The sequence below is a fragment of the Dermacentor silvarum genome, chromosome 2, assembly GCF_013339745.2.
Source record: "Dermacentor silvarum isolate Dsil-2018 chromosome 2, BIME_Dsil_1.4, whole genome shotgun sequence".
Taxonomy (NCBI): Eukaryota; Metazoa; Arthropoda; class Arachnida; order Ixodida; family Ixodidae; genus Dermacentor; species Dermacentor silvarum.
The window spans coordinates 18,606,444-18,631,424 of record NC_051155.1 but is presented as its reverse complement, the minus strand read 5'-3'; the positions used below and the strand labels follow the sequence as shown (position 1 = coordinate 18,631,424).

The following is a 24,981-nucleotide window of genomic DNA, read 5'->3' as shown; positions in this document are numbered from 1 at the left end:
ACGTACCAAGACCACTATGTCCTCCTGAGACCTGAACACAATGATAGGACTTAAACACTCTTCAAGGTGGAGTTTATTGTCTACTGTTATGTTTTAAATCTGAAAAACAATTTTGGAAAATTTGAATTTCGCGGTTTCATGCCAAACGCTACATCTCCGTTGTGCGAGAAAAAAATAACCACCTTTATCATCTCCTCATGTTTGCTATGGTAAAAATGACATTTCATAGCTTAAACGCTGAGATGAAGATGTAACTACGCATAGTATATTGCCATGTTGCTGCTGCGCCAGGTATTTTCACGCAATCTCAGTGACTTTGAAAGCCACCTTGAGGTTGCTTTCAGCCGTCTGGGACGACACAGAAGTCTAGACAAATTAATTGTCAAATTTCTCGAAAGCGGATGACAAAAACATAAGCGAAGTGCTTCTTTATAGCTACATATGCTCCGTACTTTATACCCAGAGTGAATATTTTCCCAGTGAATTGCGAATTCCCAGTGAATTGCGAAAAAAAGTAGAATGCAATGTATTGTACAAGGGGTCTTAGGAGGATATGATAATGAGGCGTATCGTAATGGTGGACTCCAGATTAATTTTGACCACCTGGGGTTCTTTAACATGCACCTGAATTTGAATACATGGTTGTTTTTGTTGCAGCCACCATGATAAACATTCGAACTCACGCCCTAGTGCTTAACAGCGCAATGCCATAGCCGCTATGCTGCCACCGAGTGTGACAGTGTATGGGTGCTTGATATGCGTATGCGTATGCGATATGCCATACTTTTGCAATGGTTTCCCAAGGGGATGTTACAAATGGTCGACACCAACAATTGGGTATAATCAGGTTCGATTGTAAATAGTGCTCAATAGTTTTAAGACACTTCTTGTATGTGTGGAAGTTGAGCCAGGAAGCAAATTTTCAGTTGTTTGACACTGCATATTTTGCTTCATTAGGTTTCTCATGCATCACTTGTTGCAGTGCTGTAATTGCATCTATTTGCTGATGGGTATTCAGTAAACGTAACTGTTGCGCAAGCGACATGCAGAAAAAGTATGGAAGGTCGTGACATTCTCTAGTACACTGCGATGTCCTGACAGTGCGCAATTGGCTGAGGCACTCTGTTGCGATGTCCACATGTGAGACCGGCGGTGCAGAGCTGCAAAGAAACATGGTATATACTTTAGACATGTGACGGTCACAATATGTGCGCTCCTATCTTACTTAAAATCACTGGCGGACATCCTAGGGATCTTCCGCGGCCTGTTCATCCGAAGGAGAAAATTGAAGTATGCAGTGTCAAAAACAGGTTCCATTGCAAACTTGCGTAATATGTGTGAATAGCATGGATGCATCAAAACTTTCACAGTAATCCTACTGCAACTACTTGCCTTTCACCATAAAACACTGCATCTTGGTCAGTCTCTGTGCTGTCTACTGACATGCAGAATAAATTGCTGTCACCACATATATATTGGACTGAAGCTCAACATATAGAGTGAAAAGTAACATTTAATTTCGGGGACTTTCAGGTTAACGTTGTTGAAAAGATTGATCTCACCTGTCTGTTTCGATAGTTGCAGGCATTACAGGGAGTGGTGATGCCCCAGCTCCTGAATGCTCATCCTGGGAACTTGCGTCATTAGTGGCATCCTCCAGCTGCGGTGTCTCTGCAACCTCCGTGCTGCCCTCTGTGTTCGTACTTGGTCGATCCATGTATGTTGTTCTGTGTTATGTGTCATTGACAAAAACAATCTCGCGAAACAATTTTGAGCTTCCTCACTGCTTTGTTGAATAGCGTTTGTATCAAATGACCACTGGTGGTTGCTTTCAAGCAGTGCATAATTACTTAGTGGAACTGAAGAAAACGATAATTTCAGAGGGAATTTTTCCAATATGTGTCATGCAGTGACGAAAATATGTACTAAAGCCACAATAGACTGTACTGTGTTCAGTGCAATTTGAGTGCAGTTTTTGGTTCTTTTGACGTACTACTCCATTTACACTTCAAGGATGGAAAACGACCTGAACTCATCAAGCGCATATTTTGTAAAAAACGACAAATGACGAGAATAGCTCGTCCAGCACTTCTTTGTTTTCCACGCAGGCCTGAAGAAGATTTAGCTCCTGTGAATTTAGTTCCTGTGAATTTAGCTCCTGTGAATTTAGCTCCTCTTCTAGTAGGTGCGCAAGCATTTTCTGCTTCTATATAACGTCACATATGCAAGATGTTTGAGTAATGTTCAGAGTGCAGACCCTGTTCCGTTCCTTTCTATATATTTGAAAATGGGATCCTTTGTGGTGCAAGTGCACGCTTCAGGTAGTGCTGAAATCGAAATAAAATGTGATGAGTCTGAGTTTGGCCTCTTCAAGTGAGAGTGATTATGAACTGGCCTCGGGCAACAATCGTCAGCTGGCTTGTGCGCAGTGAAGGCCTCGAAGGCCTCCCTTGTTAGACTTTCTTTATAGCAGGCTAGATCTTGCTGACAAAGTAATCATGCTGAAAAGTAAACGTGGTGATTGTTAGAGCTCATCCGCTTCAAGTGTTCAAGTGCAGGTGAATTTGAAGTGACATTAGGCGATATTGGTAAGCAGTAAAACCCCCATTTGCTTCAGTAGAAAATTTTTTTTCAAGTAAGGCCTTCGGACCAAACTTTTTGCATATTGTCCCTTTATCTGATCATTAGATTTGTTTGCATGCATAGAAAACGTGGCTTTTTTGCAAGTTGTCTGAATATTATTTCCATCCTTAAGCTGTCAACTTACACCCTTTTACTGCCAAAATTTATTCCAAGCTCTGTGAGAGCTCTCTTGCTACTCACCGTTCAGGACTCATGAAGTCAATGTTTGTGCAGATGCTGAAAAGATGACATAAACACATGTTAATTATGCTTCACCGTGCCATAGGTTAGCCAAACCCTTTCATGCCTAACCTCTCATCCATCAGATCTATAGCACTTTGCTAAGCTTTAGTGATTTTTCTGCCTCTCTAGTTCATCAGAGCAGTTGCTCATTAAGTGTTATGTTTAGTTATGCAATAGCTGATGATGTTGCCAACATATAAATACTTATGAAATATTTAGCTTGGGCATTACATTGAGTGCGTTTTACTTTGGAGATCTGAAATTGTCACTGCATGACAATTGAGATGCGTTCAGATTAACGGTTATTTATATGTTATTTATCAACCGTTTGCATAGTTATTTATAATCATTTCTTCAGTGTACATGGTCACAATGTTTACTCTCTGTCAACACTATGCAGCACCATTTGTAGACTGCTATTGTATTGTGGTATCTAGTTATTCATTTTTTTCCTACATTGCAGTGCGTTCAATATAAATTTTGATTTCAAATTAGTTTGCCAACATTGCGTATGTAATATAGGGAGCGCTTCTTGTATACAGGATGCATGCGTGCGTTTGTTTTTCTTTGTGGTTGTTAGTATTTTGTTCATTTCTTGCATGTAATTGACTGAAATTGAAGTAATAAAGATAACCAAGAAAAGTCATGCTGAGCTCACATTGGTTCTTTCAAGACTGGACCCATCAGAGACATCATTGACTTGAAGTGTGCCCACTTCACGGTTGGTACATCAGCTGCACCTGCTCCGCTTCTCATCGAGTCTTTGATTTTATTGCGGTGCTTGTTGAAAGTGTCCTTCAGGTTCTTGAATTTGTTTTGAGCAGCTATTCCTGCAAACATTTGATTTATTTATACACGCATGCGTGCAGCGGCTGAGCTGTGGTTTAAAATATAGTTAGCTATTCACAGGTGAAAGAGACTCTTTATAAGAAAAAACAGATTTTTACCGGCACGTGTATAACCGCTGGCATGTATACTCTGTAAAGGGATGGGGAATGGGAATAAAACATTCCAATGGATAGTGGAAAAAAATGAGAACAAAAATAAATGTGAAATGCGCAAGCAGACCTGATACTATAATAATTACAGGTGAGATGAATTTAGGCTTTTCTATATGAAATAGTATACTTCTTTGTACTGGTATAATATTTGCTGCACTGTTCATATCTGCATTTATTCAGTGCCAATAAAATAATGTAGCTGTGGAATACTATTTGTTGAATATCTAATTACACTTTCACCTTAAAGTATTTTACATGCAGAATAAATGAAAACAAATTGTACAGATAACGGAACACAGGGCAATAGTGCACAATATGTTCATGTTTCCGTATGACTCGCCTGCAAAACGTGTATATTCGTAGTGCGCCGCTACACATCAAGTTGCTGTCTCAAATTGTGCTCCTCGCCACCATAGAGCATGCAGCGCAACTGATGGACACGCAGGATAGTGAACGGACATGCTCAGTGTTCGAAATAGCATTCTGGATGTGCGTGGTTTTTCCACCATGTCCCACCTGGCTGCGCTGTTTACATTCAGAGAATGCAGAACCTGCTTGTACACTGGGCTGGCCGGCTGTCAAACAAAAACAAACGTGCTCGCCAGCGTGTTTGGGCACATGTGTTGCGATCTTTTATGGGCATGACTTCAGAACCAATTCTGCTTTTCTGACAGCCTAGCGCAAGGCTGTATTAGCGCAAGGCTGCAGCATCGCAAGCCTCAGCTGGAGCTTGCAATATGAGCACCAAATTAGGAAGATCATAGAACACGCACTTACCCCTCAATCCAAGTTCACTGCCGATCTTATTCCACAGCTCATCTTTTAGCACGTTTTCCTTGTGCTTGACGTGGCGCTTGTCGAAGAGTACAGGGTAGTTGCAGACCAATTCTATCAACATTTCCGACGTCGCCACAGACTTCGACGACTGCGGCATGACGCGCGCGTGCGACTCGGCCGCCATCTTAGAAATTCTACTCGCGCTACGATTGGTCCGTGGCGAGGGAATCCGCCGGCAGCTGCCGCAGAAATCGGTCCGAGACCGATCGGCGCGGAAAGGGCTATTCCGGCGGATCTCGCGGCCACCGAACTCGGTTCCGCGCCGCTCCAGACGCCGAATGTCTCAGTGTGAACGCGCCGAATCGTCCACCGCCACTACTGCCTGAAGTGTACTTGATTCCCTCGTAGCGCCGTGTTTATATCAGTATCATGGGTCGTGTCGCTTATTTTTCCAGGAAGGTGGCGCTGCAGGAGTCGTCACGGGAAACCATTTACGATAACTCAAACGGAAGCTCTATACTTTTCGAAGTGAGCTCAGGGTGCCTTAGAACATGCACTTAAGAAGCGAGCTACAATAAAAAAGAAGCATGTGCTTGCTACGGTAAAGCTAGGGACACGGTGGAGCATGCTATATTAGAATGGGAAGATACCTGCCCGGCGGTCGATTTAGGCACCTTTGGCCTCCTTGGAGCTCTTGGATTCAGCGAGAGCAGGGGAAAGTAAACATGTGCACAACAGACATTAGTAAGAGGCGATATGAAGATTGGTGGAAGTAGGGAAACGACAAACAACGTACAAAAACCAAGTTCACCAGAAAGTTTGGTGATGGAAATTCTTCGTGCTTCTACAGCGAACCTGTTAAGGGCTCACTCTTTGATGGTCGCGTCCGGTAATAGAAAAAAACTCTCTTTGGCGGTATGCTGTATGTGCGAGTGAAAGCGCGCGAGGGTGAGGGACGCGCGCTTTCATGGGGAGCGAACGCACAGCGGAAAGCAAACGTGACTTATGTGCGAGTGAAAGCGCGGGAGAGTGAGGAACGTGCGCTTGCACTAGGAGCTAATGCACGGCGGAGAGCAATGGCGACTTATGTGCACGTGAAAGCGCGCCAGCGAACGCATGGCGGAGAGCAAACGCGGCTTCCCAGTGGAAGGGTGGAGCATGTTATATTAGAATGGGAAGATACCTGCCCAGCGGTGGATTTAGGCACCTTTGGCTTTTGGTGGGCGAGGAGGGCATCCAGTCACCCTAGAGTATGCGTGCCCGCTCTCCCATTGCGGCGCATGCGCGCAGCCCTGCCGGCCTCTGCCGTATCTGCCGCCGACTCTCTCTGTGCTCTCGCCCGCCTCTCCCCTAATAGTGTCGACAACGGCCTTTAGCCATTCCGTCACGTAGCCAGCGTTTTGACAGCGGTTGTGTGTGCCGTCGACAACGCGCACAACTGTTGTCGACGGCGGCCGCGATTTGTATGCGTTTGCAACGAACGCGCGCGTAGAACGTGCCAACCTTTTCCGTACACCCTATGGCGGTGTACCGTAGCGGCCATAAGGCCATGGTCCCTGTGGTCAATAAATAGATGAAAACCACAGGATCATATATATTTCTCATTGTTTAATACTTCAAATAACTAATTACAGCATTACATTTTATTAGTCATAATCGGAAATACATAAATACATAATCGGAAATACATAAACCATAGTACCGCTTCGCTGGTCTTCCATCTCCACCCCAGTGCAAGGGCTGACAGTTCTTTTTTGTTTTGTTTTGGTGACAGATTGGACATTAGGCAATATAACGACGAGCTTGGTGGCGCTATATCCACCTTCCAAAGGTGGGTATACTTCCAAAGGGGACCGTCCGTCCGTCCGTCCGTCCGTCCGTCCGTTCGCCCGTCCGTCCATCCATCCGGGATGCGTGGGTGGCGGCTGATTTCTGCAGATTCGGAGCATAGGCAAGATCTTTTTGGGGCGCCTTTGTCTGATTTACGAATGTTATGCACCCAACGTTGACTTGCGCATTTAATTTTCGCTTGCAGGGGCAACTGTTCGTGTAATCCCAACTTCTTGGCTTCTCGATGATAACTTGACGCTTGCTCACGCTCTTGTATAGCTTGTTTTATATCCTTGTTCCACCACTTACCTGGTTCCCGCTTTCAAAGCTTTTTTTTTGTTTTTTTTTACCGTGTCTGTCTTATCTCCTGCTACATAACGTCTACAACTTCCTTTTATCCCCAGAATGTTGTAGGAAACGCCTCCATTTCCCTCTCAGATTTTTTTTTGCGATCTCTGCTATTTGCATTCATTTTTAGAATTTCAGATGCTATTGGTTCATTTTTGCGTTAGTATCCCTCCCACATTTTTAGGTTACATTTTTATGCTGGCTGCACTGAATACTTTTTCCCATTTTCGTCTATCATCATTTCGCTTAGGCGTTCGTACACCATTTTTGAGACTAAGCCGTAGTCGATACATGACTGTCTGTTTCCGCATTGCCACGTTACCTGTCCATGGCACTTATTCTTCCGGCTAAGTAATGTAAGGTTCTGTTCATCGCAAAGGTCGAGCACTAGAGAACCGTTGCATAATCTGTCTGAATGCTCCGTGTGCGTATTTACACGTCCCACTAAAGCCAACTCGCCCGATTTTCTGAAATCATTATTACTGTTTCTAATGCAAACAATCAATTCTTTATTTTTATCTCTCCTATCACTTCCGGTCCATAGGCAAATTCTGAGCCACGTCTTCTTGCCTCCTCATGCACCGCTAATTCATAAAGCTTCCTTACACTTATGTACCTTTTGCCACATCATAGCTCGCCTAGTTAGCGTTTCTAAGCCTCTGCCATTCCTTGACCCAGTCACTGTGCTGCACCTTTATCGTACAAAATTGTCAGCTGCTGCTTCATATCTCGTAGATTCGTTTAGGTCAAGGCGTACACGCTAATACCTTCGTCATTTAGCTGCGTTTCAATTTCCAGTCATTTTTCCTGCTTGTGGCCACCATTGATGTTTATGTAACACATTTTACCGTCTATATTTATGTTTTGTGCGCCTTTTCTTCAGTCTTCTTCGCCGAATTCTGCTCCTTGCTTGTGTGTCGCGACGTTCATTACTTATTATTCCCTCCTGAATGCAACAATACGGCCACCTGTGGCAGCTACGGCACTGACATGCTGCATCGAATACGCGTACTCCCACCGCAACTTGATGATGAAACCGATGCCGTTACGGTCGAGGCTAAACTTGTGTCTGAGTTATTTGTGGCTCGTAGTTTACACCACGTAGTTTACAGAAGACCAACAGTCGATGCTGGGGTAGAGCCCATGATATTGAGCCAGAACCTTCGACAAAAGGCCAGGGTCGTGGGGCGAAATCCAGTGCCAAACGTGGGAGCCGGTACGGAATGATGTAGTGGCCAAGTCATTGTGTGTGTAGATTCTGTTAAGTAGTTTGATCTACTGTTGTCAAAGTACGAGCAAGTTGTCGGCACACTCTCAGTTTTCTATCTCTGTAGAGAAAGATAGCTCTATATAATGCAGTCAAATAAACGTTGTAGAAAAAATAACATTAGCAACAATTTATTGAAAGAATGTAGTTCACGACATTAGTGCGGAAGGTAAAGAGGCCAGGAAGAGCTTAAAACACTCGAGACCAATTGTATTGTGATCGGTTGAGTGGTTCCAGCAATGCTGCACTGCACCACATGTAAGCGCCCATCAGTTTTTAATTGACGGCGTCCTGGTAACTCGCTGAGAAAAAATTCATGCGCGACATGCTAGTGAGTATCACTAACGTGCCTTTGCTCAACCACTATAAAAGGGGTCGAAAAAGCATAACGTCAATATGTGTGCCAGTATACAGGACTATATGGTGTTTAAATTATCATTGCTGAAAATTGCCTGTACGAAACAAATTATTTTCTATGTGCTAACGATTTTTTATACACTTCTCTTCAGTTTATGGCACAATTTACTCCGATGCATTTGCTTAAAAGAAACTTCAACACGGATCCCCTGAATCGCAACGTCACAGCCTGTGTTTCCGCTATAACAACATTTGTTAATAATGACACTTTTGAAGTTCAACAGAACATATCATATTTCAATACATCACACTGCTCTTGGTAAGTTGAAAATTATGTCGTGACTCCAATTTACTTATGCGAACATTGGAGACTGTTCTTATTTCCTTAGTGCTTCGTGATAAAACAAGCGTATATGACACAGCACTACTCGGTGTCAATTGTGTCATCACATTCTCGAGGAACAGGAACATTGTGTGGCTGAGATTGATGGGAAGCTGAAATCTTCATCGCGATCTACGAACGTACCAGCCGTCACAACAGGTGGGACGCTGCGTTATTGTTGTGAGACATCATTTCTGGGTACGACGTAAAACATGCGTCTGGTGCGAGAAGTATGAAGATTACCTCACCAGTAGCGATGTGTGCTAACTCGAAGCTCAGTGGCTTGTCCGGAAAGCTTGGTCGTCAATTGACTGCAAAACGAAAACATGCACATGCATGCAGTGCTTAGACATCAGCAAAATAGCATGTTTCCTACTGCCGTAACTATACTGTTGCCCACATTCTCAATGTCATTAGTTACGAGGCGTATACCTTCCAGCTATTTGAGAGCTGTGGAACAGGTGATGATATTCTGAAAATTGTCCTGTCTAGTCTTGTCCCTCGTTATTACTGCGCTATGTTAATGTTATCACGATGAATAACCAACACGCCTAAAACTATTCCCTTCTGGAAATACATTGGTGTTCTTGCAAGCGAAGAGGCACCATACTCCACAGAAGTTTTGCAGACTGCACAACACTGCCCCAACGTCATTGTCTGATGACATGATGCCGCCAAATCAGCCTATGATAAAGGATAATGTGCCGCTCATTGCCAATCATCAAATTGAAGCAATGTTCCCAGCCACCGTTCTTGCACACGTAATGACTTAATTTATTTAGTAGACTAATTTCAAAAAGTAAGTGGGCCTAATATAGATCCCTGAGGTGTACCAGCTTTAATGAACGTTATATATATATATTACTCCGGTGCTGTCCTATGGAGAATAGTAGTGTTCTGTCGTCTAAAAAGTGAGTCAGCAGTCGTAGCAGAGGCCCGCTAAATTCAGTGAGACTGGACTGGAAAAACTTTATTTTGGTCCTGCAGTGTACGCTTAGCGTTTCCCACGTAGGGACCGACAGGGAATACCTGTCGACCACTTCGTGGGCCTTCAGGACGACCCACTGCTGGTCGACGAGAAGCGACCTTCAGAGGGACTTCTCCCTCTTGTCCGAGGTAGATTCGGGGTGAGCGCTTCTACACTACCAGAGCATGTGTGCGAGTGTCACCGTGTATCCGCAAGAGGGGCAGGTGTCGCTGGGGTTTAGATAATAAAAGACTATGGCATACACTGCCGAAAGCTTTGCTAACATCTAGAAAGAGAGCCCAGACAACCTGGTTAGCTTCGAAAGCTGAATTTATAAGGCCTCAAATATGCATGTCTTATGCACAATAAACCAACACCTCACCATAGTGTCTGAGTTGGCAATAGGCTAAAGAGCCGAAATTTTCTAACCGTCACAACTTGGCCCAGTCCGACATTTCACAAGACGCCGCCGTTGAAATTCCGACGTGACGCAGGCGTCGGCCTCTATGGCTGTCGCTTGACCGCGCTGGTTCCCGCAGTGCCGGCAATTCATCCGTGACCCATGGGACACAAGGCGTAGTCGTAGTCAGTAGTGTGCCTGGTCGCTGACGTGGCCAGGCGGGTGCCTACGTGGCCGTGGACGGCGGCAGGTCACCACTACACGGAGCTGGACCGAGGCCATGGAACACTGACACTGCATTGTAGCCGGGGCCCAGCAGCTGGAGATGTCGCCGGGTAACTCGCAAATGTCCCCTTTCCGGTCCGCGTCCCCGATGAATCCTGATCACGTCACCAGAGCACAGCTGGCGATGCGTCTCCAGCTATCCATGCCCACGTCAGCAATTCCAGCTCATCTCACTCATCATTTTAGAGAGCAGTTCTCATGCGCCTTTTTATTGTGATAGCAATTATATGGACACTCCAAAGCAGATTTCTGCCGTCGGCGTCGCCATCGGCAGAAACCCTCGTCATCGTCTTCTTCCACAGCCGGCTCCAATGTCGCTCATCAAGCAAGCGTTCCCACACTGCCCCTACCTCTGCGAAGGGCTAACCGCAATGATGCACTGCTAGACGGTGCGGTGATTTTGGTCTCACATTCCATGATTCAATATATTGCGAAATAAAAACACGTATACAACTGCGCAGAAATTTCGCATTAGGAGTGTCGTGTACGTGGTGATCTTCATTCACAGCTGCTTCCGATGACGCTCATCATGCCAGCGTTTATATACTTCCCCTCGAGCTCCTGCCACGGCTCGCGCCTTCATCGTCGTTATCGTCCACAGCTGGCTTCGATGCCGGTCATCATGACAGCGTTTCCATACTGTCCCTCCCTCTGCGAAGGCGCTGATGGTAATGGCCTACTGCCAGTCGGTGCGATGATGTGGGTCTCAAATTCCTTGCTTCAATATATTGCGAAATGAAAACACGTATACAAATGCGCTGAAATTTCGCATTAGGAGTATCGTGTACGTGGTCGTCTTCTTTCACAGCTGCTTCCGATACCGCTCATCATGCCAGCGTTCATATACTTCCCCTCGCGCTCCTGCCACGGCTCGCGCCTTCATCGTCGTTATCGTCCACAGCTGGCTTCGATGCCGGTCATCATGACAGCGTTTCCATACTGTCCCTCCCTCTGCGAAGGCGCTGATGGCACTGGCCTACTGCCAGTCGGTGCGATGATGTGGGTCTCAAATTCGTTGCTTCAATATATTGCGAAATGAAAACACGTATACAACTGCGCTGAAATTTCGCATTAGGAGTATCGTGTACGTGGTCGTCTTCTTTCACAGCTGCTTCCGATGACGCTCATCATGCCAGCGTTTATATACTTCCCCTCGAGCTCCTGCCACGGCTCGCGCCTTCATCGTCGTTATCGTCCACAGCTGGCTTCGATGCCGTTCATCATAACAGCGTGTCCATACTGTTCCTCCCTCTGCGAAGGCGCTGATGGTAATGGCCTACTGCCAGTCGGTGCGATGATGTGGGTCTCAAAGTCCTTGCTTCAAAATATTGCGAAATGAAAACACGTATACAGCTGCGCTGAAATTTCGCATTAGGGAGTATCGTGTACCTGGTCGTCTTCTTTCACAGCTGCTTCCGATGACGCTCATCATGCCAGCGTTTATATACTTCCCCTCGAGCTCCTGCCACGGCTCGCGCCTTCATCCTCGTTATCGTCCATAGCTGGCTTCGATGCCGGTCATCATGGCAGCGTTTCCATACTGTCCCTCCCTCTGTGAAGGCGCTGATGGTACTGGCCTACTGCCAGTCGGTGCGATGATGTGGGTCTCAAACTCCTTACTTCAAAATATTGCGAAATGAAAACACGTATACAGCTGCGCTGAAATTTCGCATTAGGGAGTATCGTGTACGTGGTCGTCTTCTCTCACAGCTGCTTCCGATGACGCTCATCATGCCAGCGTTTATATACTTCCTCTCGAGCTCCTGCCACGGCTCGCGCCTTCATCGTCGTTATCGTCCACAGCTGGCTTCGATGCCGTTCATCATGACAGCGTTTCCATACTGTCCCTCCCTCTGCGAAGGCGCTGATGGCACTGGCCTACTGCCAGTCGGTGCGATGATGTGGGTCTCAAACTCCTTGCTTCAAAATATTGCGAAATGAAAACACGTACACAACTGCGCTGAAATTTCGCCTGAGGCAGTATCGTATTCGTCTGATATTCTTTCTTTTATTGCGATAGCAATTATATGGACACTTCAACCGGATTTCTGCCATCGCCGTCATCGTCGTCGTCGCCGTCGCCGTGAGGTTCCCTATAGATAAAAGCTTCGCCGCGCGCCGTATGCCCGAGCGGAAGCGTGCGGGGACGCGCGCTATCATGGAGAGCGAACGCACTCAATCACCCACGCGCAAGCAAGGAAGCGGGAAGCCAGCGCCGAAAGAAGAGCGGGGGGGGGGGGGCGCACTTCTACTCTGCCAACAACCGCGCTCGTCGCTCGCCGGCACCGTCTCTTATCTCCACACGGCTCTGACCTTTATGCGCCGTGCATTCGCCGCTCAGTTTCCGTTGAAGCGATAGACCACACGTACCTTCGCCCGCTGCGGAGTATGGGCTCGCTGCCAGCGTTTTGACAGTCGCTGTCTGCAGTCATTCAGTGTGATCTATTCATGTTTGTTTGTGCGCGCTCACACCACAGTTAGTAATAGTCGGGCCACATATTCCAACGCACGCTAAACATGCAATGCTGCCCGGATCGGCAGTGCAGCACTACAGGTGTGTCCCTTAGCACGCGCTGCCCACGGGAAGCGCTTCTCATCAACACCACCGTTTCACACGCGCCTTCTCGTGGTCATTGAGTCTCTCTTCATGTCGGTCTACTTACGCCACAGCACACCTGCTTACTTAATCAGCTCGTATTTAGTACAATTCATATTGCTACCAAAGCCGCTCACCTTACTTCGTATGACATTGCTGTGTTGCGATCGCATTCATTGCTTCGCCCTTAGGGCGAAACTGTGACATTTTTCGCATATTTCCTCGCGCTTCACGTGCCTTCTATTGTCTTTTGAATTCATAGATTCGTTCTTTTTGCCGACTGGCGTCATGATCTTCTTAACACCAGCAGCACGTGGCTCGCTATTCACTCATGACATGGTAAGAAAAATAAAATTTAAATACAAGTCCGTAAGGAGCGGAACAACCTGGACGCCTATCGACCCCACCGGTGTGCGTGCGTCTGGAATCCTTATCCCCTTACAGGGACTCGGGCCCATAACGCCCATCACACCTCCCATCGCCATGCCAGCTAAGATAAATAAACATTTTGATAATAAGGATAAATATCTCGGCAAATAAAATACTCAAAATTTCCTTTTTAAGTAGTGGTTTCAAGAACAATGCCATTTTTGTGCACAAATTATTCAGATGCCGAATTCTAGTAGCTGTTAGCCATATTGTTTTTTTTTGTATGTTCGAACAAAGCATTTATAGGTTTGTCGAGGGGCTGTTCATAGTGCTACAAACTATTTGAAGAGGATGTTGACACTTAGATGTAGTGGGACCTATACCGATAACCAGTCTCAGGCTGATCTGAAGACGACGACGTACCCTGTTTGATGTCGGCTGGCTTTCATGTTGGCCAGTGCTTGATACCCCTTGTAAATACACCGTGTGAATAGTTCACCTACTGTGCTTGCACGTAACATTTATTTGGTAGAGTTGCGGGGTACTTCTGACGACGGAGCTTCGAAGCGGACTCCACCTCGAATCTACCTACCACCATGCGGCCAGGTGATGACACGTCGCCGCCAGCTACGCCTGCGACCCCTACCTAGTTTACCGCCCTCTCACAGCCCCGCGATCCCGAGACCTTTTTCGGGGCAAACAGCGTTGACGTGGATGAGTGGCTAAGTATGTACGAGCGTGTCAGTAAACAGAATGAATGATATTCAACTATAAAGCTGGCCAACGTGATATTTTACCTCGCCGGAACCCCTCTCGACTGGTTTCGGAGCCACGAAGATGATCTTACCACCTAGGACACGTCCAAGCAACAGCTCCGTGACCTTTCCGGCAACCCCTTTGGTTTACAACTTGCCGCCAAGAAACAACTGGCAGTACGTACTCAGACGTCCACTTAAACTTACTTGTCGTACATACAGGACGTGCGGGCCTTGTGTTTACAAGCTGACCAGAAGACGTCTGAGGCTGACAAGATCGCCCACATTTTGAAGGGTATTGCAGACGGCGCGTTCAATCTCCTCGTCTTCACCAACGTGACCACAGTGGAGAATGTCCTCAAAGAGTGCCATCGTCTAGAGCAAGCAAAATGGCGACGCATCTCGCCTCTGGTCGAGCGTCTGCCAAATACCGCGCTGCAACGTCGTCCTGCAAGGCAACTCCTTGTCCGCAATCCCCATCAGTCAACGTGACGCGCATCATCCGCCGAGGACTTGAGGCCGTATATCCGGCTTCATATAAACCCACGCTATCTAGGACTTCCACGCCGGCTGTCTCATTGATCCGGGCTGTTATCCATCAGGAATTTGCGAACCTTGGCCTCATCTCTACTGTCTGCGCCATGACCACCCCTGACGCCGCCCTAGTCTCTGCGGACAGGCCTCGTCAAAGACCGTGCGCCTTTCATCGTTCCAGGAACGCGTCTGAGCGGAAAACAGCTGACGATGAGCCGATATGTTTCCGCAGCAGCCAGTTGCTCTCTCAGCCCTCTAGCCCATTTCCGCTTATTCTGGTCCATCCGCACCGCACCGAATACTCTGCACCGAACGTCCCTGAGGAAGGCACCCGCTAAGCCCAGTCTCCCCTGCCGCATCCCTCCATCTCGTTCACCGACTCGCCGTTGCTCTCCGTCGCCGTCCTTTAGCCGTCGCTTCTCGCCGGAAAACTAGACTGCGCAGCTTCTGAAGGTGAAGCTGCCCTGTCGACCTTGACCCAAAATCCTGTGTTGACCTTGACCCAATGATCGTGCCAATCCGATCATTCTTGAAGTCTACGTCGACGGCGTCTATGTCAGAGCTTTGGTTGATACTGGGGCGCACGTCTCTGCCATGAGTGTCAGTTTTTGTTGCCGCAAGAAGATCATTACCCCTCCGTCGACCCGAGTCGTGCGTTCTCGCCGACGGTACAACGGCCGCTGTTGGAACGTGCACAGCTCGGGTTACTGTTGCTGGTCACCACGTCGTTGTTATTTTTACCATCCTTGCGCAGTGCCCGACGATTTCATACTTGGACTTGATTTTCTTCCGGCCAGTCCGTTCTGATTGATTGCTGCACCATTGTCCTCCGCCTTGAACTGTCTTGCCTCTGTGAACCCAGTGACCAACCTCCTCTGTCTCACTTACATTGCAGAAATTTTGTTCGCCTACCATCTAAAACCGTGACGTATGTCAAATTGTCATATCCGCCGGCTGTCCCAGATGGCGACTACTACGTGACGCCTCCTACTGACGTCCTGCTCACGCACGGCGTCGCTGCACCCTACACGGTCGTCAGCATTACGGCTAACAGAACCTGCCTTCCACTTGTGAATTTTGGCTTCATCAAGCAAGTCCTCCAACCGGGGCTTTCCGGAGCCCACCTTTGCCCCCTGTAGGACTTTCACCTGTAAGGATTTTGCGCTGGATGCCACATGTCTTCCGACGGGCACTGCGATGGCGACAACTTGTGGCAGCGGTGAAATTCACAGCATGATTGCCAATTACCTTCCGCCTTAGCATACTGAAGCCCTTAGACGTATTCTCCAGTCGTCCCGCGATATTTTCGACTTCGGTAATCACCCTTTGGGCCGCTGTCCACTGTCGCGAATCGCATATATACAGGAGATGCCAGCCCTGTTTACCGGTGCCCGCATCGAGTATCTGCGACTGAGCTAAGCGTTATACAGCAGGAAGTCAACAAGAAGCTTGCCAAGGACATTATCGAGCCATCCTATGGTCCCTTGGCATCCCCTGTGGTTTTAGTTAAAAAATGGATGGCTCGTGGTGCTTTTGCGTGCACTATCACCGCCTCAACATTACGAAGAAAGACGCTTACCCGTTACCATGAACTGGTGATGCCTTTGATTGTCTGTGTGGGTGCGCTTACTTCTCTTCTATCGACCTTTGATCTGGCTATTAGTAGATTGCTGTAGACCCAGTGGACCGAGAGGAAACCGCTTTCTTAAATCCCGATGGGCTTTACCAGTTCAAGGTCATACCTTTCGGTCTGTGTAATGCCCCAGCCACATTTCAGCAAATGATGGACTCTTTGCTCCATGGGTTCAAGCGCTATACATGCTTGTGTTATTTAGACGCCGTGATTGTGTTTTCGCCTACGTTCGATACACACCTCGAACGCCTCTCAGCGATTCTTCTCGGAGTTCAGCTCAATTCAGAAAAGTGCTGTTTTGGCCGTTGCCAGATTACGGTACTTGGCTATATTGTACAAACATGTATTGCACAATACATGTTTGTCGTTTACAGGTGGCCGCTTTTCACCGGCTAACAAATGTTAAAAAGTCGACGAGAGGGACCGGGAAAAAACTGCCTTTATAACATCAGACGGACTGTTCGAGTTCAAGGTCGTGCTGTTTGGCCTTTGCTCGGCACCTGCGACTCTCCAACACGTCATGGATACAGTACTGACAGGCTTGAAGGGGCAGACTTGCCTCGTCTGCTTGGACGACGTCGTTGTGTTTGTCTCAAAATTCGAAGAACACCTCCGGCACCTTGAAACAGTTCTTCAAGCAATCAAGACCTTCAGACTCACGTTGAAGTCAGAAAAGTGCCGCTTCGCATATGAGGAACTTTTCTTTTTGGGCCACGTAATCAACAAGTCTGGAGTGTGCCCTAACCCACAGAAAACTGCGGCCATCACTGACTTTCCTCCGCCCGCCCACAAGAAGGCGTAGATCTTCAAGTCCAAGAAATCTACGCCCACAGTGCGTAGATTTCTTGGACTGTGTGCCGATTACAGGCGCTTCGGCAAGGACTTTTCACGGATCGCTGAGCCATTGACGTACGTCACGATCGAAGGCCGACGTCGATTTCAAGTGGGAGACGCCGCAAGTGGAAGCATTTGAAGAACTGAAGCGACGCCTGCAGTCGCCGCCAATACTTGCGCAGTTCGACGAAAACATCGATACCGGAGTCGACACCGAGGCAACCAGCGTAGCACTCGGCGCCATGCTTGTCCACAGGACTGACGGACTACAAGGGGCTGTAAGTTACGCTAGGCGGTCGCTGTCGAAGGCGGAAGCAAGTTATTCCACAACAGAAAAGGAGTGCCTCGCCATCATCTGGGCTGCATCAAAGTTTCGCCCCTATCTCTATGGCAGGCCTTCAAAGTTGTGAGCGACCACCACGCCTTGTGTTGGCTAGATAACTTAAAGGATCCATCAGGTCGCCTCGTACGATGGAGTCTGAGACTTCAAGCATTCGAAATCACTGTCCTTTACAAGTCTGAACCAAAGCACTCTGACGCCGGCTGCTTGTCTTGAGCCCCCGTCGAACCCCCGCCACAGGACGACCAGGATGAAGACACTTTCTTGGGACCCATGAGTTCCGACGAATTCGACGAACAACAACGAGCCGACCCGGAACTAAGGAGCCTTGTAGACTACCTGGAAGGCAAGACAGTCGTTGTGCCGAAAGTGTTCAGGCGAGTATTGGCGTCGCTTTTCTTGCAAAACGACATTCTCCCAAAGAACTTCTCGCCACTCCGATCCAGCTACCTCCTCGTGGTACCTTCAGCATTGGTAGAACGCCCGCCTCGGCTGCGGGAGGCTGTGGGTTCGATTCCCACCGCCGCCGGGTACCCACTGGTTCAAAAGGGTACAAGCGTACCCCGGCCTGGCGTTCGGCTTCCTTCAGGGGTGATACGCTTGGGAAAGGAGCCTGCGCCCTGAATTCCCGTCGAAACCAACGTGAGCACGGAAAAAAGTGATGTCTGGGCCGCTCCCATGGCGGTCATTTCCCATGTGGCGCCCCAAGCACCTATTGAGGTGGGGGCACCTTCGGGTTGAGGTCAAACACCCCTTTCCAAGCGTTGAGATCCCATAATGGCCGAGCACCAGGCCGCGAGCGCGCTTGTACCTATTTTACCGGTAGGTACCCGGCGGCAGCACTTGCCTCCCACAGCCGCGGCGGATGCTCGTCTACAAGGCCGTCTGTGGTAGGACAAGAGGCGCCCAGAGACAACAGCTGAAATCTCTATTGGGCCCTCTTTCGAGATGTGGTGGTAGGTACCACGCCCAAAGGTTCGGCAAGCTCTCCATATGATCACCCAACGGCTGGACACCTCGGTTTTTCCCGCACGCTCGCGAGGATACACGAAAAATACTACTGTCCTCGCCTCACCGCCGACGTCCCCCATTACGTAAAGACACGCCGAGACTGTCAGCGACGGCAAACAGAGCCGACAAGGCCAGCCGTACTTCTACAGCCGATCGAACTACCTCACCGACCGTTCCAGCAGATCGGATGGACGTCCGGGAATAAATGGATCATCTTAGCTACGGAGTGCCTCACCCGCTTCCCCGTAACAAAATCCTTGTCCAAAAACCGTGCCGCCGAGGAAGCCAGATTCTTCGTTGAGAACATCCTCCTGCGTCATGGTGCCCCAGAAGTCCTCATCACCGACAGAGGTGACATCACCGACGATCTGCCTTTGCGGCAGATCTAACTCAAGCCATCCTGCAATACTGCCAGACAAGCCATCGACGGACCACCACCTACCACCCGCAGACGAATGGCCTCACCGCATAAGACCATCGCCAGCATGCTGGCAATGGACATCAACGTCGAACACATGAAGTGGGGTACCATTCTTCCGTACGTGACCTTCGCATACAACACGGTCATGCAAGAAACGCCGCACATGGCGCCGTTCAACCTGGTCAACCGAAGGAACCCGACAACGACGCTTGACCGCATGCTACCGCACGTCACCGATGAAGACAATCTCGACGTTGCCACCTATTTACAGCGTGCCGAAGAAGGTCGACAGCTCGCCCGTCTGCGCATCACGAACCAGCAGAGGACCGACAGTCGGAACTACAATCTTCAACGACGCTTCGTCGAGTACCAGCCCGGCGACCGTGTTTGGGTCTGGACTCCGATACGCCGACGAGGACTTAACGAGAAACTGTTACGTCGCTATTTCGGATCCTATAAGATAATCCGACGTATTGGCGCACTGGACTATGAGGTCGTGCCTGACGGCATTTCGCAATCGCAGTGGTGCCCCGCACGACCTGAAGTTATTCACGAGGTGCGTCTTAAGCCTTTCTACGCCCGCTGACGAACTTAGGTACTTTGTTGCTTTGTTGTTTTTCTTTTTCTTTATTACGCATGGTTTTGTTTTCGCTTACGTGTTTGTAGCATCGGGACGATGCTTTTTAAGGGGAGTATATTGACACGTGTACGTGTTTATTTCACCGGTGACCGCTTTTCACCGGCTAACAAATGTTAAACGTTATGCTAGGCACAGGAGCCACCTGCATGTATCAGAAGTTTCTCGAACGTTATTGATGCTTCTATCCGTTGTGTGTTGTCACCGAAGCTTACGTTATCTGATTGTGTGACCGACGCGAATTGTCTAGAACTTTCTGGAAGACACGCGGGCATGAGGGATTACTCTGGAACCTTCGATGACTCATGTATAAAAGCAAACGCGTTTCGCCGCTGATCAGATTTTCGACGATCGCCGACTGTGTCCGCCGCTATCGTTGTGCTTCGAGTGCAACTTGCTTTTGTGGACACAGGTTCACCCAATAAAGTCCGTTTCGTCATTCACAGTGTTGCGACTCCTTTCTTCACCGTCACTACTACGTGACAATATTGCGGGCGCTGCCAGCGTAAACCATGACCCAGAGAAAATTCGAACCGTGAAGGACTTCCCTGTGCCAAAGTCGGCCATAGCTGTTAGCAGCTTTGTGGGTCTCTGCTCCTATTTTGCCTGTTCTTGAAAATTTTTGCAGTGTTACCAACCCGCTCACAGATCTTCTAAAGCAAGATGCCTCTTTTACCTGGGGTCCTGTATAAGCCACGCCTTTCTTAAAATTAACCACACTCCTCACAACGGCTCCCGTTTTGGCCTACTTCAACCCATCCGCTTCGCACTGATGCGAGTGGTTACGGGACAGGCGCTGTCGTTGCCCAACATCGACATGGAGCGAACTGCGTCATCGCTTACGCTAGCAGGCTGCTGTCCGCATCGGAGTGAACTTACTCAATTGCAGAACGTGAGTGCCTCGCTCTTGTATGGGCAGTTGCAAAATTTCGCCCTTATCTATTTGGCGTACCGTTCACAGTACTTTCCGAGCACCATGCCCTCTGTTGGCTCACCTCTTTGAAAGATCCTACTTGCTCACTCGCTCGATGGGTCCTGCGTCTGGAAGAGTCCACCTACACGGTGGTGTATAAGACAGGGAGCCTGCACAAAGATGACGATTGTCCCGCTACACTGTGGCCGACATTGACTTTACGCGCATGAATCCCTCGACTGCGTCTTATCCGTGAGCCATTTGCTTAACTTTGCCGACGAACAGCGTCAGCATTTATTTTTTATTATTTTTTATTTCTTCATACATGCTTCAATCCTAAGAGGATTATCGCAGGAGTGGGGTACAAAAACACAATGGTGCCACGCACGCAGCAAGGAGGAAAAAGTATAAAAGTTTCCACGTGCACAGCAAAGCGCAAGTGCAAGGAATATGCTTAAAAATTATATCAATGCATGCATACATACATGTATGCGTTATATACATACACTGTTATATACATATACAGCAGGCGCGTAGCCAGGGGGGGGGCTGATGGGGCTTCAGCCCCCCCCGAAATTTTTTCGTGCTGGCATGCACCGCCGACCAAAACTACCACTGACGCCGGTAATCATTCTGGATTTTGTCTACAATGTCTTTTTCATGCTCTAAAAGACATTTCGGCACGAACATTGCTAACCCGGGCTGGATTTCGTGGCAATGCCCTTGCACCTGGAGTCACGTAACGCATGGAGCCCCAACCGAGCACAAACGTTCAAGGGTTTTTCGATAGTGAGCGGGCGCGTTGCGGCCTCTCTCAGCGGCCGCAGAATCTACGGAGCGCAGGGATTTAAATTACGAAACTTTATGGGTGTAAGTTCTCATAAACTTTTGATGCGAAAGGTGCACTGACATTACCAAAGGCGTGCTTTAAAAGATTTTCCATTCTGGAACTTTATGGGGTTAATGTTCTTATAAACTTGGGCCAACATGCGCGCACTGGAGCCCTCGTGTCCAAGCCGTTCCAGAAATGGAAGCACGCGCTCGCAATCTTCTACACACAAGAAAATACTAAATATCACCGTGACTGTCAGCTAGCAGCTGATAATTTTCTCCAAAGATTTTCAGGAAGCGTGCCCAATATGATCGATCAGCTGGACCAGGGCAGGCAAAGTAAAATATGGGAAAACAGAAGAAAGTAAACGGCCTACTATTGAGAATTTTTTTTTGCGTGCTACAAGGTCTGGCTCTCCGTGGCCACAGGAGCAGTGGCCCTATGGATTTAAGCATAGCCCCCCCCCCCCTGAAAATACAGGTATTTCCAAAGCGCTTCTTCGCATGCGAGCTGATTGTGGAGATACATATCTGAAGAACCATTTGGAAAGTTGCCCCAGTAATGCCTGGTATTTAAGCCCAGATCCGCAAAACCTAATTATACAAATTTGAGGTGAAATTATCAAAGAAAGCCTATAGATGCAAAAGCAGGCTGCTTCTCCATACTTCCTGACGAAACGACGGACATGGCTGGAATCGAACAGCCTACTGCTTGTGCAAGGTACGTAAACAAGGATGCCAACGACATCGAGGGAGTGTTTTAGGTTTTAACACCGGAATAAATGCCCAGCTCTCATTGACACTGCAGGTTCTATGTAAATGTGTAAATAATACTGCAGATTCTAGTCACCCTTCCAGTGACCACTGCCAGCGCAGAGAGAATATTTTTTAACAAGGGTTTACTAAAAAACTACTTGAGCTCTATAATGTCTGTGGAACCCATGATTAGGCTGGCGCTTCTATACACCCACAGAAATGTCGGCATCAACGTGTCCGAAGTCATTGACCGCTTCACTCAACTTCCCCGCCGAGAGAAGTTTGTCCTGTAGATAGCGAAGCAGCAAAAATCAATGCAAGTAAAAAGCTATGTTCCTTCAGGTCCATAAGCTTTTAATTATGAAAACGTATGACTGTTCATTAGCTTTTAAAACTGCAGAAATTTTCGCCGTTTATTCTCGCAGTTAGCATCATGATCAAAATTATCAAGCGAATACAAAAATTACGAGGACATCAATAACCAATTTTGACTGACCTTGCTCATTGAAACCCCGGCCCACGCGGCGTTTGCCAAAAACACACTCGGATATTGGATAGTTCAACTTGCCGCATCATCCGTGGCTTTTGTTTGTCCTTTTCTTTCCTTTTTAGCTACCTGCTTTTATTTCTTTTTTGAAACGAAGCAAAACCCTCCTTTAGTTTTGGGTGCAGAATAATTGTTGGCGCGGTGCAGGCAGTTAAATTTAACATTTTCGAACGGATTTCTGTAATATTCCTCTATTACTCTACCCATATGGCGCTGTCGCGACCGCCGCATGGCCCGAGTACATATCACGATTTCTGCGATCATAGTTTTGTTCTTGCCTGGATCATCTGTCTTTCTGTGCGCAAAGTTTGCTATCTGTGACTGCGCAACATGTTTATTTGTCTTGTTTGACGCATTATATGCAGTGACGTTTGCCTGAATACGTAGATTTATTGCAGACTTATACGTGTCTTTAAATATCTTGTTGCGAGGTTTTGTGTATACAAGCAGAGAACTTTGTTTCCAGCGACTCTTTTTTGCCCCTTAGCGAGTTGTATCTTCGCATTTATTTTTTCCATTCTATCTTCGCATTTCTAATGTATATTCTTCAGAACTCCTCCATTTTATTTGTACTCACTTTTGCGAGTATAATCTCGGTGTAATTGTAATACGCGACCGGTTACAGCTGCTCCTGCGCAATCTATTGCACCGAAGGACAGCGTCATTGAGGTTCTTCCTGGCCGTTGCATATGTACAAAAATGTAAACAAGGTTCTTGAATGACAAAGATTCATCAAAATATTTCTCCTCAACTTATTCATTTCTTGGCCTTTACGTTTTTCATATCAGCTGCACACACTGCTTTGCTCGTTTCGAACTGATATAGTTCTAAAGTTCGTGTGATATTTTCTTTACTTATTAAATAGACAAAAGAAAACGCGGACACATTGATATCAGTTACTTCTGCCACAATTTTTGGGACATACGAATATATCCTTTTATGAACCCCCCCCCCCCTTTAATGTACGCGCGAGGCGGCAGCATGCAACGCTCGCGCGAGGCCAGGCCTCTCTCTGCTGACCTGCTCAAACAGGGGGCTTTGTTTGTCACTGCAGCAAAAAACACCGCATATCCACGGGGTGAATGATGATGAGTGGGCGAAGCTCCGGAGGGAATCATCGGTAAACCGAGAATCTTCCGTGTAATTCGCCCAGTCTCGCCGCACTAAATCGAACGATTGACTTCCACCAATGACACGCGCCATATGTGACGTCATTCCTATTTTATAACAGCGCCCTTCATTATAATTGCACCATCTCCCGCTTAAGGGGACGCTAGCACAAACGCGTTAGAAACGTGCAGTACTCTCTAGTAAGGGGGAGAGGCCACAGCGTCTTACGCAGCCGTTTACACATGCCGGAACGTGCACCGCGTTTGCCGACGCCATCACATGACTGCTGAGAGAGTATAACCCCCGTATTCATAAACGCTCCTCGACTTGAACTTGACTTGCCACCGCCTTCAACGCGTTTCGAACGCGCTGCCCAAGGCGGTGGCAAGTCAAGTTGAAGTCGAGGAGCGTTTATGAATATGGGGGTAAGGCGGAGAGGCCACAGCGTCTTACACCAGCTTCTTACACGGGCCGTAACGCGCTAGCACAAACGCGTTATAAACGCGCAGTCTTTCGTTAATGTTGGGTATTTATTGTCATCGTGGTGCGTGTGTCCATGTGCGCTTCGTGGCGTAGTGGTTAGCGCCGCGCGTTCGGAAGCGAGGGGTCCCTGGTTCGATTCCGCGCTGCGAACACAACTTCCGGAATTTTTTTTTCTTCATAAAAGTAGACGCGGCTACCTACTACGACGACGACGACTACTACTACTACATACTACAGAGGAGGGACAGACCCACACCCTAAGGAGCTTCGCCCCTAAAATACATATTTTACTTGACAGTGCATAGCATTCAATAATTCGTTTGCAGCATCTAATATACAATGGCATTGGCAATGCAGCTATTGTATATGCATTTGATCCCTCGACAAATTCTCTAAGGAGGAGGCCGCGACGCAACCTGAGCCCCCCCCGAACGAAATTTCTGGCTACGCCACTGATATACAGTGTGTAAAGAGGTTTATTGGGCGAGTCCAACAAAAAGGCGGTAGCTCGGAACAGTACGCAGGGAGAACAAGATGGTGGTGTCCGAACGCCGATCTCGTGCCTATTTCTCGTGATGATGATCACTCAGTCCGGGATGTCGTTCCCTTCATTACATTTGCCCCCGTCGAGAAAGGTGGAGCCATCCTGGCGATCTAACAGGTGGGGACAAGAGGGTCGAAGTACTGCTTGAGGCGGTCTACGTAAACAACATCACGTCCACGTCGACGACG

The 24,981-nt window shown here is 47.9% G+C and overlaps 1 protein-coding gene across 6 annotated transcripts in view; it reads left to right on the top strand.

The window, feature by feature from the left end:
* The window catches only part of LOC119441345 (uncharacterized), a 108,109-nt gene that overhangs the window by 14,418 nt on the left and 68,710 nt on the right, over positions 1-24,981 (top strand). For 3 of the 6 annotated variants that reach the window (XM_049661178.1, XM_049661179.1, XM_037705962.2), the window contains one exon: positions 1,579-3,461. The exons of 1 other annotated variant lie outside the window; for it this stretch is intronic. In XM_049661178.1, coding sequence (XP_049517135.1) covers positions 1,579-1,799 — 221 coding nt within the window. In that variant the 3' untranslated portion in view covers positions 1,800-3,461. Of the gene's footprint in view, positions 1-1,578; positions 3,462-3,486; positions 5,633-8,597; positions 8,765-24,981 lie in introns of those variants that run through there. 2 more of the 6 variants (XM_037705961.2, XM_049661181.1) reach the window with 2 other exon arrangements.